Source organism: Ammodytes marinus (genome assembly GCF_949987685.1).
Source record: "Ammodytes marinus genome assembly, chromosome: 19".
Lineage (NCBI taxonomy): Eukaryota > Metazoa > Chordata > Actinopteri > Uranoscopiformes > Ammodytidae > Ammodytes > Ammodytes marinus.
The window spans coordinates 26,160,713-26,173,212 of record NC_137223.1 but is presented as its reverse complement, the minus strand read 5'-3'; the positions used below and the strand labels follow the sequence as shown (position 1 = coordinate 26,173,212).

Sequence of the window (12,500 nt, the reverse complement as noted above, 5' to 3'; positions counted from 1 at the left end):
TAAAATAAATAAAAATAATAGGCTACTTGTATATTTTTTAAATAAACATGTTAAAAAAAACTCTAAAATAACTCCATCTCACCCATAGATTGACGGTAATTGAAATAAAAAGTTAATAAAAACATACATCGTTGAATAATTAAGTAATAACACTCAAGTAAGGGGATACTAAAGGAAGAGAATTAAAAAACATCAAAAAATAATACAAAAAATACAAACGTTTAAATAAAATAAAAATAGTAATATGATAATAAAAATAAAAATAAATTATAAAAAAATTATTACAAAAAAATATATATACAGTATATAGGATATATTATTTTCTATATATAATTTTTTAATAAAAAAAAAAAATTTAATTATGATCTAACTCAAAAATAAATGTCATCTCACCCATAGATTGACGGTCTGCTGAACCTCTTCCTGGCTCAGCTCCGCCTCCTCGTCTTCCACCACAAAGGAAAGACGGTAGAACAACTTCTCTGGAAATAAACACAAAATAAAACTTCAGTCTCACTCTGGCACTTTGGGGTTCTCCTCATACACAGGTGCGTCTTAAAAAATATAATAGGCTTAGCATGGAAAAGCAGATTTTTTTGTAATTTAACTAAAACATTTAAACTTCTATCAAGATTTATTAGACATAAAAGGAAATATTTCAAGTGTTGTTTATTTGTAAAAAGAATCATAAAAACTGCTGAGAAACTCGAAAACAATAATTGCCTCCATTCCAAGTCGCAATGATGCAATACTCTGTGCAAAAGGAGAATGGCCAACTATTGAGTTCATAAATAAACATACATAACGTATTTCTATATTATTACTTTTTTTGTAATGTTTTAATATCTTGAGATACTGTTTTTTTGGGGCATTTTCATGATATTTAAGTCATCAAAATTAAAACTAAAAAAGCTTGAAATATTTCATTTTATGAGTTATGAATCTGAAATAGTAGCCTACTAATTAAATTACTTTTCCATGATATCCAAAATTTTTAAGATGCACTTGTAATTGTTTTATTTTCTTGCGCCTGTGCCACATAGCAGGAGATGAATCGAGTGGTATTCGAGTTATGTCACAAGTTCAATTTTAAAGAGTAAAGATAATGAGTAAGGAATGTACTGCTGTCCATTGGGAACTGTTTTCTGAAAAAAAAATTCTAAAAAAGAAAAAGTATAACATTTTTTTTTAATTATTTGCGGTTTGTTTGTGAGGATTTCTTGAATTAATTTTTTTTTTTAATTATTATTAAAAAAAAATATTTTTTTAAAGCATAGAATAGTGTTTCTATTTCATTAATTTGAATTACATTTTTTATTAAACAAATTATTACCATTTTCCACATCAAAAAGTGAGTCCAAATTTACTTAAAATTATCAAAATCGAATGAATGTTCTTCATTTACTTTTATCAAAAGTGTGATCAATCCAACTGCAGACACACAGTGCATCAAGTCCTGTTTAAATGTCCCAAACAGAAGATTTTTTCTGTATTTTTTTCTATTTTCAGACCTATAATCTCTCCTGCTATGCTTCACAGTGGCCACTAGATGTCACTAAAGTATCTATAATGATTAGTACATCGCTACTGAGCTCTTAACACTTCTACTCCATCAGTTTTGGTGTGAAACCCTGCATGCTGTTTATATACATCTCTGGAAAAAAATTAACGAGACCAGTCTGGATTTTACTTCAATCTTCATCTCTACATTACTTAATGGAAATGCTCTTAATGACAATATTTTTTTGGGGGGAATTTGGTAGAAATGTTGTCAGTGGTTTGTAGAATAAAACCCAAAATGTTCATTCTACTCAAACATATGCCTATAAAGAGTAAAACGACAGACACTGAACATTTGGAGTGGTCTCTACATTTCTTCCAGAGCTGTATATATCTTTGTCTGTCAAATTTTAGATGAATTATTAAAAGGTGTAGACAGTGATTCTGGAGAATGGTTGGTGTAAAATATTTATATGTCAAAATCAGTGAATATCTCCTCATGATCCGCTACCTGTCTGTACTGTGTGTGAACTGAAAATAAACCCCAGTGTTAATACACAGCCTATAGGATCTGTAAACAGGCTACGGTGGGCTCCCTTTGTTTGCATGCAACATGTTTAAGGAACCTAGACTGTGTATTAACACTGGATATTTTTTCAGCGCACGCACACGCACACACACACACACACACACACACACACACACAACACACACACACACACAACACACACACACACACACACATTACAGGTAGTGGATCATGAGGAGATATTCACTGATTTGGACCAAAAAGTGATTTTGACAACAAGCGTTCTCCAGAATCACTGACTACACTTTTAACTTGATAAAACAGCAAAGCAGGACGACTCTACCAAAAGGCTAGATCGACTATAGAACGAAAAACTAAATTAATACGCTTGTAGATCAGAAAATAACGAATAAAAATGAAATATTGGATAGTGTAATAATGGGACATAGAGGAAGAATTGAGGAGAAAACATTCGGACAGGATAATTCACTACAATCAATTTAACTACAAAGTGAAACGGTCTGATTTGACAACTAGACACTAGACTATATTGTTATTTCATACACAGCGGTCGCAATCATTACGAACCAATCACAAGCCTCGATTACCTGAGAGATACCAACCCTCCACCACATTCACACCTTCTATCTATCTATCTATCTATCTATCTATCTATCTATCTATCTATCTATCTATCTATCTATCTATCTATCTATCTATCTATCTATCTATCTATCTATCTATCTATCTATCTATCTATCTATCTATCTATCTATCTATCTATCTATCTATCTATCTATCTATCTATCTATCTATCTATCTATCTATCTATCTATCCATCCATCCATCCATCCATCCATCCATCCATCCATCCATCCATCCATCCATCCATCCATCCATCCATCCATCCATCCATCCATCCATCCATCCATCCATCCATCCATCCATCCATCCATCCATCCATCCATCCATCCATCCATCCATCCATCCATCCATCTATCACTACAAGACAAAACAAACAACTATTCAGTCAAATTTCTGGATTCAAACCCGATTTTTTTTTAGAGACTAAATGCTACATTGAAAAAACCCAGCCACCTTAAGATGTAAACAAACCATGTATCAAGTCTTAAAATCTTTTCTGTATTGAATGGCAATCTGAAATAGCTTAAAGCCCTACTTCACCAGTGGGAATATGAAGGTGTATTGAACTCCGAGATCCTATGTAGTATAAATGTGCAAACATTTTAGAAATCGGTTCATCCTAGCCTGAGAAAAGGCAGAAAGAGTGTTTTATGGTCTCACTGTCTAACCCTACATTTTACTAGTGTGACATCACAGTAAGAAAAATGTAGGGTTAGGATTAACAGGACAGCTGGGCCAAGGGAAGACTGAGGGAAGACTGAGGGAAGAAAAACCTCATTCATTATATTATAATAGTGATTTTATAAAGATAGAACGCCGGTTCCATATGGGTGAAGTATATTCCTTTACATTTTCTTGTTTTCAATCAATAATTTACATTGTAGGCTATATGGAAGAATGCCATTGTAGGCTGCTGCAATCGTGAAAAACACAAATATGTGCCCAGGGGGGTTCAAATCCCCCTCCTCTGAAACTACACAGTGCATCTTTAAAGATATAACTTAATTTTGCTTGTTTTTATAAATAGACGTTAAGACTTAATACACATCGCTATAATGGAATCATCTCTCAGTGCATGCGACTGTAATTTCAAATCATAATTTATTTTTTATTGATTTTTCTACATCTACGTTTTTTCATTTTGTTTTGTTGTTACTTTACGACATACTGTTTCCTGTTGACATTCCACACAGACATGTAAAATGAACCCGTTGTTGTTGTTGTTGTTTACATTGGCATGGCAACGCTGGTGGTTCAACTCCTAAATCCACAGGTGGGTATCCAGAGGTGGGACGTCCTATTAGCTTTTCCAGGCGGATGCTACTGTTAGCGGACACACTGACGGCTTTGAGTTGAACTGGTAGAGAAGACAGTTTTGCTGTGGTTTTGGTTGTGAAATGGTTGACTGCTGGTAGTGTCGGCGAAACGAGGCCATCTTGGACATCAGAGGCACTTTGGTTTGAATCCAGGAACGATCCCGAACCCTGATTCTCGTTGTTATTCGAGAAATTTGAGTTCGAATTCGGGTTTGCGACGGTCAAATTTGACTTTCCTGCATCCACATTTATATCTGGTATTGGTGTGGTGCTTGTAATATCCCCCTGAGTTGCTTCCAAAATGTCTAATAAAGGAGTTGAAGCATTTTTAGCTTTTGTGGAGTTTGTCATTTGCGCTGTAGGAGAGTCCTTGAGTTTTGCAGCAGGAGTGGTTGCATTCGAGATGGTGATATATTTGAAGTTTGAGGTCTGGTTCTCAATCCGTCCATGAGTCAGGAGCTCCGCAAACAACCCAGGAACGAGGCCTCGATTTGGGGCGTTGATAGCGGATTCCGTGGGGGGTCTGGAGACTTGTTCGAAAGTGGAAATATCAAGGTCGGAAGTTGGCAGGGGGTTCGGAATAACCACAGCATCACTAGGTTGCGATGATACGGCAGAAATGGGTCGAAAATTTGGTTTAGAAGTGGAGAGAAACGGAGAGGTGGATCGGATTTCTACGGGAAAAAATGATTGAATGCCAGCTTCCTGACCCAGACTTTCATTAGACTGATGGCTCATAGGGTTAGCTACGTTGCTCACTGTTGGAGAAGCCATTTCTGCACCAGTGGCTTTTATATCTGCAATGTGTATTTTTGGAACAACATCGACAGCAGGGTTAAACAGAGCAGACAGATGGGGCCGTTTGGCAGGTGACGTGAGATTGATCGGAGCCTCAGTAAACATTAGTGGACCATCGACAAACGTGGCAGCAGTTGAAGTTTGTGGCAATATCTCATCTTTGTCATTACCGTCGACAGAAAAAGTAGATTTTGTGTGGCTGGCTTCCTGGGTGTCGAGTGTTCGAGTGTGAGTGTGTGTCGGAGTGTGTGTGTGAGTGTGTGTGTGAGTGTGAGTGTGTGTGGGAGTGTTTGTGAGTAAATGGCTATCTGAAGTAAACAGCTGGACGGGCTCTTGTGATTGGCTAACGGGGTAATGAGTGGATATTTGGAGGGGCTCTAACTGCTTGTCCGAGGGGGGTTGTGTTGTTGTTGTGGTGAGATGGGGAAATTCTGGAATTGGCCAACTGGGCAACAACAAAGAGACAATTTCGGCCTTTTCCATGTTGCCAGGAGACTGTGTTGGCAATGCAACTAAACCGGGGAGGAGAGGAGAGAGATAAAGGGGGATGATGGATGAATCGGAGACAGATATGAAGGGAGGGATTGCAGAATGGGTTAGGGAAGGTTGAAGAGAGAGGTAATTTGTGTTAAGCGTTTTTGCAAGGGACAGAGAAGGCAGAATGGACTTTGAAGGGACTAGAGGAGTATTTGCAATGGAAGAAAATAGGTCTGAATCTTGCTGCAAACGCGAGATATCAACACCTGTCTCTTCTACAGCAGTGTGTGCGTGTGTGTGTGTGTCCTCCCCTGGCCTTTCAGTTTCCGCGAAGTTAACTTTCTCTCTCGCTTGTGTTGTTTCTCCGACGTGTGTGTGCGCTGAGCTGTGTGTGTGTATCAGAGTCGGTGTTTGAGTTTGAGTGAAGCCGCTCGTGTGCTGCATGTAATCCACCCCTATGGCAGCAGATGCATACTGAGGGCTTAAGGTGTCAGGCTGTGCACTGCTGTAGATTTGAAGTGTGAATGCCTCAGTCCCTGCTGTGACGGATGGGTTTGACAAAGTGGAAACAGCGGTGGGGTTAATAAATGCATCAACGTAGCCAGAGAGACCTTGTAAGCCCCCAGAGTTAGTGTGAGTGAGTGTGTGAGTTTGTGTGGGAGTGTGTGTGTGAGTGTGTGTGTGAGAGTGTGTGTGAGTGTGAGTGTGTGTGATAGTGTGTGTGTCAGTGTGAGTATGAGTGTGAGTGTGTGTGTAAGTGTATGTGTGAGTGTGATTGTGAGTGTGTGTGTTTGTGTTAGTGTGTCTGTGTGTTTGTGTGGAAGTATGTGTGGGAGTGTGAGTGTGATTGTCAGTGTGAGTTTGAGCGTGTGTGTCAGTGTGTGTGTTTGTTGTTGTGTTCACCTGGATGTCAGCAGTGTTTAAGTAGGAGATTGTGTGCTTAAGATCTTGGTTGAAGGTCAGGCTAGGAGAAGTGCGTCTGTCTTGGGATCTCAATGAAGATATTTGAGCCAAGAGTCGAGAGCTCTCAACCGCTTTCTCTTCCTCCTCTCTTAACATCTGTCCTGCTGTTTCCCTAGAAACTAGAAGCATATCAGTGGCGGACGAAAAAATCTCTGAAAACCTCTCGCTCGCTGTGTCTGCAACGTGAGATGGAAATAGACTCTGAATTGCACTGAAGGGATTTGACGTTGATAGAGGTTGAATAGAGTTGCCAGACGAAGAAGCTGAGTGAAAAAGTTGCGTTGCTTCGTAATTTGCCTGAAGTAGTTCTGGGGTTCGTTCATAGGACCAACTGCTTGATTTTAGCGCTGGTGTTAAAGCAATGTCTGATATAGCCTGATTTTCTAGTTGTGTTTCATCTAGCACACTATATATGTCGCTTAAATCTATTGGATCACTATGAAGCACAAACTCACTGTTTGAGAGACTGGCTACACGAGAAAAAGGCCACAAAACCACGCGTGAAACATCAATAAACTCAGATTGTGACAGAGATGAATGCATTTGAGGGGGAAAATTTGATGAAAATACTGCAGTACTTAATGCCAAATTTTCCAGGGATAATCCAGAGGTAGTTGGATCAATTCGACTGAAGTCAGAGTCTGAAAAAAACCCAAGTGAATGGACATTTTGAGCTGATTGGTTATCAAGAGGATGATTGCCCTCAGATGAGAAGGGTAATTCATTTATTTCATTAGAGGACTCTTCAGCAGAGAGTAAATGGTTTTCAGACATAATTGCGGCACCAAAATGTTTTGTGTAAGATTCAGTTGGGCCTTGAGAAAATAGACTGAGGGGTGAGGATGGCGTAGCAACCGTTGCCACAACAAACTCTCTTTGAAGGTTTAAAGAAAGAGACAGAGATGAGAAGGCAGAAGGCTGTAAGTTCCCACTAACTTTATCGGACTGTGGCACGTGAGTAAATTCAACAACACTGTCTGCTTCTGAGAGCTTAGGGTGATATTGTAAGGTAACAGCAGATAGAGAGATGGGTTGAGATGGGGTGTAGGGAGCAGATATAGATGAAAGTGGAATAAAAATGGATGGGGGGACTTTATTGGACTCTGGAACGTGAGTAGAATCAACAATACTGTCTGCTTTTGAGAGATTTTGTTGGGCTTGATGTGGAAAGGGATTTTGGGAGAGTGTGGGCTGCGGTAGATTGGAATTGGACCAAGGGGAAACAGAGGATGAGGCTTGATCTGGTAAAGTTAAAGATGATAGAGTGATGGTGTTAGCTGAGGTGAAGGATGCAGATACAGAGGACAGAGGAAGAGAAAGAGATGGGGCGATAGATGTCAAGGAGTGAGTGATGTCTAAAGGGAACGCAAAAATGTTCGAAGTTGGCATTTCGGGAAAAACATGTGTGGTAGACTTAGAGATAGAAAATATGTCTGTCAGTGTGGATTTAATGAGTTTACTTTTGGTCAATGCAAGGTCAATATCGCTGGCCGTAATGCCTGTTTTGTACACACTGTCCAAAGAGTTAAGATTAAGTGAGGAGTGGTATATCTGGGTTATTTCTTCATGCTTTGGCACTAGAGACGAAAATATTTTATCGGGGAAAATCTCCCCTGAAAGGAAAGCAGAGGAGCTTAGCTGTCTCACGGGCAAGAATGGAGTTGGGTAAGAAAGGGAGGGAGCAAGGAGAGGTAGAGTTGGTTGAAAAGTCGATATTTGTAACTCTTGTGTGAGAGTTTTTGTGAAAGAAATAGTCTCTTGTTGTTGTCCACTTGAAGTAATGATCTCTGAAACAACTGGTTGGGTTTGAGCTACTGTTGAAGTCTGCGAAACAGTTGTATGTGTCAGGATTTTTGACGCGCTAATCAATGCTAGCGTTTCCGACATGAAGCTATCTTGTCTAACCTCGCTCGAACCACTTTCTAGAATCTCCAAATTTTGTGTTTGTTTGTCATTTACTCGAGAAGCATTTTGAAGTTGTGTTACTGAAATTAAAGCATCATCAGGGTCTGTTCTGTTCAATGACTGTTCGTTTTTGGTGTCAAGGCTTACGAATGCTGGTAGGATTGTGGCGGGTTTATCGAATGGGTACGCAGATTCGAATTCATATGTGCTAAAATTGGCGCCTTCTTCTGCTAACTCGGTCAAATCATATACAAACGGCTCAGACCCTGACGAATACACATCGACTAAATCTTCAGAATCTGTCCAGTTGACCCGTGGTGCTACCGGTTTGTTCTTTCTGTTGTTAAGCAATGACAATGATGATGAAAATGCCTGAGGTTCGGCCCCAATTTCTGAGTAGGATTCCTTTGCAACCATTGAAATTGCCTCTTCTCTTTGTTGCAATGGAGATAAGCCCTGAGAGAAAATTGTAAGCACTGCTTGAGAAAGGTTTTTTGATTCTGGAGTGGTTGTAGGGGTCTCCTTGTCCATATTAGGGATTGTCTGGTGTGAAATAGTTGGTTGGTATGTAGGGTGTGATATTTCATGTAAGCTGACAGTTGTGTGAATTGCAGTTACCAAAGATGACTCCTTTGCAACTAATGCCTCATCTCTGTATTGTAATGGAGATGCGCCCTGAGAAAATATTGTGCGCACTAATTCAGAAAGGAGTTTTGAGTCTTGTGTGGTAGTAGGGCTTTCGTTTGAAACAGTGGCTTGCGATGTAGGGTGAGATATTCCATGTAAGCTGACAGTTGTGGGCCTTGCATGTCCCAAGGAAGATTGAGAAAATATTGAAACTCCATATCCAGGAAGGGGTTTTGATTTTTGAGTTGTTGTATGGCTCTCTTGGTTCGAAACAGTAGCTTGCGATGTAGTTTGAGATAATTCCTGAGATCGAACGTTTGCGTGTGTTGTATTTTTCCACCCAGGCCTGCTTGCTGTAGTGGATTTTTTGAGTTCAGTGGTTGGCTGTGCAGTTGGTTTTGTTATGTGGTGAACAACTGGTCTGGGTGTTGCTTTAGTAGTAGTAGGACGTCTTCCGCTTGTTGGCCTCTTTCTCAAAGGGGTCGAAATGTATCCGAATGATCCCAGGGAGCTACGGTGTCTTTGGGACCTTTGGAGGGGTCTTGGGAGTCTGGGATGAGATGTTTGAGGTGTAGCAGAGGTTGTTGTAGCATAGAGTCTGGGTACAGATGCAATTTTTGGGAGATTAAGGGGTGGAGGACTTGATTGGCTAGGTGTATGGGACCTACGATGAAATGCCCGACCATGGGAACTGGTTGGGAGGGAGCTACCGTGCCCTTGGGACATTTGGAGGAGGGTTGGAAGACTTGACTGAGATGGTACAAGTGTAGCTAAGAGCCTGGGTGCTTCAGATGCTAGTTTTGGTAGGGTAAGGGGTGGAGGACTTAATTGACTAGATGAATGGGACCTACGATGAAATGCCCGACCATTTGAACTGGGTACGAAACCAGGTCTTGTTCGTCCGATTATGGAAGTTGTTGGAGGAAGTCTTGGATGAGATGTTTGAGGTATAGCAGGGGTTGTTGTAGCGAAGAGCCTGGGTGGTTGAGATGCGATTTTTGGGCGATTAATGGGTGGAGGACTGGATATCGGTATATTGGACCTACGATGAAATGCCCGACCATTGGAACTAAGCAGGAAACCAAGTCTTGTTTGTCTTCCGATTATGGAAGTTGGATGAAGTCTGGGATGAGATGTAGCATGTTGAGGTGTAGCAGGGGTTGTTATAGCTAAGAGCCTGGATTCAGATGATAGTTTTGGGCGATTAATGGGTGGAGGACTGGATATCGGTGCATTGGACCTACGATCAAACAAACTGGGTACAAAACCAGGTCTAGTTTGTCTGTTTATGGAAGTTGTTGGAGGAGGGACATGAGAAATAGGGGAGACAGGAGAGGTAAGTCCAAAAATATCCCGGGGTCTTCTGTTGCGAGGCTTGGTCTGGGAAACAGAGGCTTGGGATTTGGTTGGAGAGTTTACGGTAGACTCCTTCTCTGTCCGCACGGCCACCGCAGACAGACACATCAAACCAGACGACCAAATATGGTGGAAAAGCAGGTTACAGATAATAAACAAAGGCAATTAAACGTTTTTTGTTTAGCAAAAAGCAGTGATATACACACATAGGCAATAAAACGCTTTTTAGTCTCTTTTGTTTTTACCAGAAAGCAATAATGAACAGGACTAGAGAAGTTATTGACACCTCTACACGGAAGGGACCATCCCAAAATTTCTTGATCACAAGAGTGAGTAAACGAAACACTACACCTTGATTCTTGAGCCTAGAGTATTATTCTAAGGATTGTTTGTTGAGCAGAAAGCAGTAATACATACACAACGGAAATTTAAGACGCACCCGACACCTGTACATGGAAGAGGGACCATCCCAAAATGTCCTGATCACAACAAGCGTGAGTTAAAGAAAAACTACACCTTGATTTAAGAGCCTTGAGTTTTGTTCTACTGATTTTATTCCCTTGAAAAGAGAAAATACACAAATATAGGACTAAAAAGCTGAACAAAAATACGGAAGGAATCAAAGAATTAATGGTAACACTTTACAATAATGGTAAATTAATTAAAACTGTTAGTTAAGGCTGTATTAGGCTTAATAAGAATTTACTAAGCATTACCTAACTGTTAATAAATGCTTAGTACATGCTTAATAAACATACACTTAGCCTTAACTATCTATTATGCTTAGTGTATGCTTAACTAAGCAATAGTTGACCAAGCATTGACACTTACTTAATGCTTAATAGGCATTAACTACGCATTAACTAACCCTTAATAGCATTAATTAACAGTTAATTACTGTACATTGTTGTAAAGTGTTACCGAAATGAATAGTAATACAAAATAGAATTGACAAGCGGAAGTTGAAAATACCTGTATTTGTCAAACTAGTCATGATGTGTGTCTCACCGCTGGAGGCAGCAGTGGTTACAGCTAGGTTAGCGGGCGGCCGGTTAGTTAGGTGCGGAGAAGTCTTTCCTAAAAGTGGTTTTAAGATGAAATGATAATAGAAATAATGAGAAAAGTCTAAGCCGAGAAAGACAGACAAAGACAGGAGAGTGAGTAAAGAGTGACGTGCATTTTGATCGGTGCTAGTATGAGTTAGAGAAATGGTAATTTGTCAGAGGAAAGCTTAAAGATCTCAAGGTGCCTTGTTACAATAACAATATACAGCTCTGGAAAAAATTAAGAAACCGCTCCAAATGTTCAGTGTCTCTCGTTTTACTATTCATAGGCATATGTTAAAGTAGAATGAACATTTTGGTTTTACTCTACAAACTACTGACGACATTTCTACCAAATTCCCACCAAAAAATATTGCCATTAAAGAGCATTTCCATTAAGAAATGTAGAGATGAAGATTGAAGAAAAATCCAGACAGGTCTCTTAATTTTTCCAGAGCTGCACATAACACATTCTCAATAAAAATCTCTTGCATTAAAATAAAATGTTTATACATTCGGACAGCCTCTTGTAAATGATCATACAGTTCAAATAAATTATCAAATAAATAGTATTACATTAATTTGTTTTTGTATATTTTATGTCCTACAATACGATTTCTTAAAGGTGCTCCGAGGAACTTTCAGTTTTTTTGTTCATTCTAGCGCCCCCCTTTGGACAAAAGCGGTAGTGTTTTTACCACGCCAGCTGTTGTTCCAGGGTGAGCGTATACCCATGACGAAGGCATAAAGAAAAACTATATAAAAATAGCATTCTTTCTTTGCGCTGATGGTCTTGTTTGCTGTTACATGTTATTTATGATCATCAGAGGAAAAATTTGACTGTTTCAGAAATATTACAAAGTTCCTCGTAGCACCTTAAATTGTAAAGATTACGTTCTTTCATGTATGTTTGTATTTATAATATGTGTTATGTTATGCTGCGAATGGCCTTGTGTCTGAATTGTGCTATAGAAATAAACTTGCCTTGCCAAACTTGCCTAAAAAAAAAAAAAAAAAAAAAAAAAAAAAAAAAAACTGCAAGCACTCATAGCAGCAATTGGGCCTTTTAAATATAGCAGCTAGCCAGTCTTAGCGGTAGCATGAGTCCAGTGTATTAGCTCTTACCATGCGTGCCTGGTGTGTTAGTAGAGGCTTGGTGGTTAGTGGTGACAGATGAAGCAGTGGTTTCGCTGCTTGTAGACTGTTGTTGAGCTACATGGGGGAAGTCAGACAGTCACATAATCACATCGGTCAGTTAATAGACAACAAGCAGAAGGGACAATATGCACCAATCTGTAGCCATGGTTACTGTAAAACATATACCGGTGAGGAAATGGGGAA

At 39.5% G+C, this 12,500-nt stretch overlaps 1 protein-coding gene across 1 annotated transcript in view; it reads right to left on the bottom strand.

Annotated features, from left to right (window-relative positions):
• adgrg6 (adhesion G protein-coupled receptor G6) overlaps nucleotides 1-12,500 on the bottom strand; it is a gene marked incomplete at its 3' end in the record, with an annotated part of 80,545 nt that overhangs the window by 7,762 nt on the left and 60,283 nt on the right. The window contains exon 8 of the mRNA XM_080047535.1: nucleotides 394-482. Coding sequence (XP_079903661.1) covers nucleotides 394-482 — 89 coding nt within the window. The remainder of the gene's footprint in view (nucleotides 1-393; nucleotides 483-12,500) is intronic.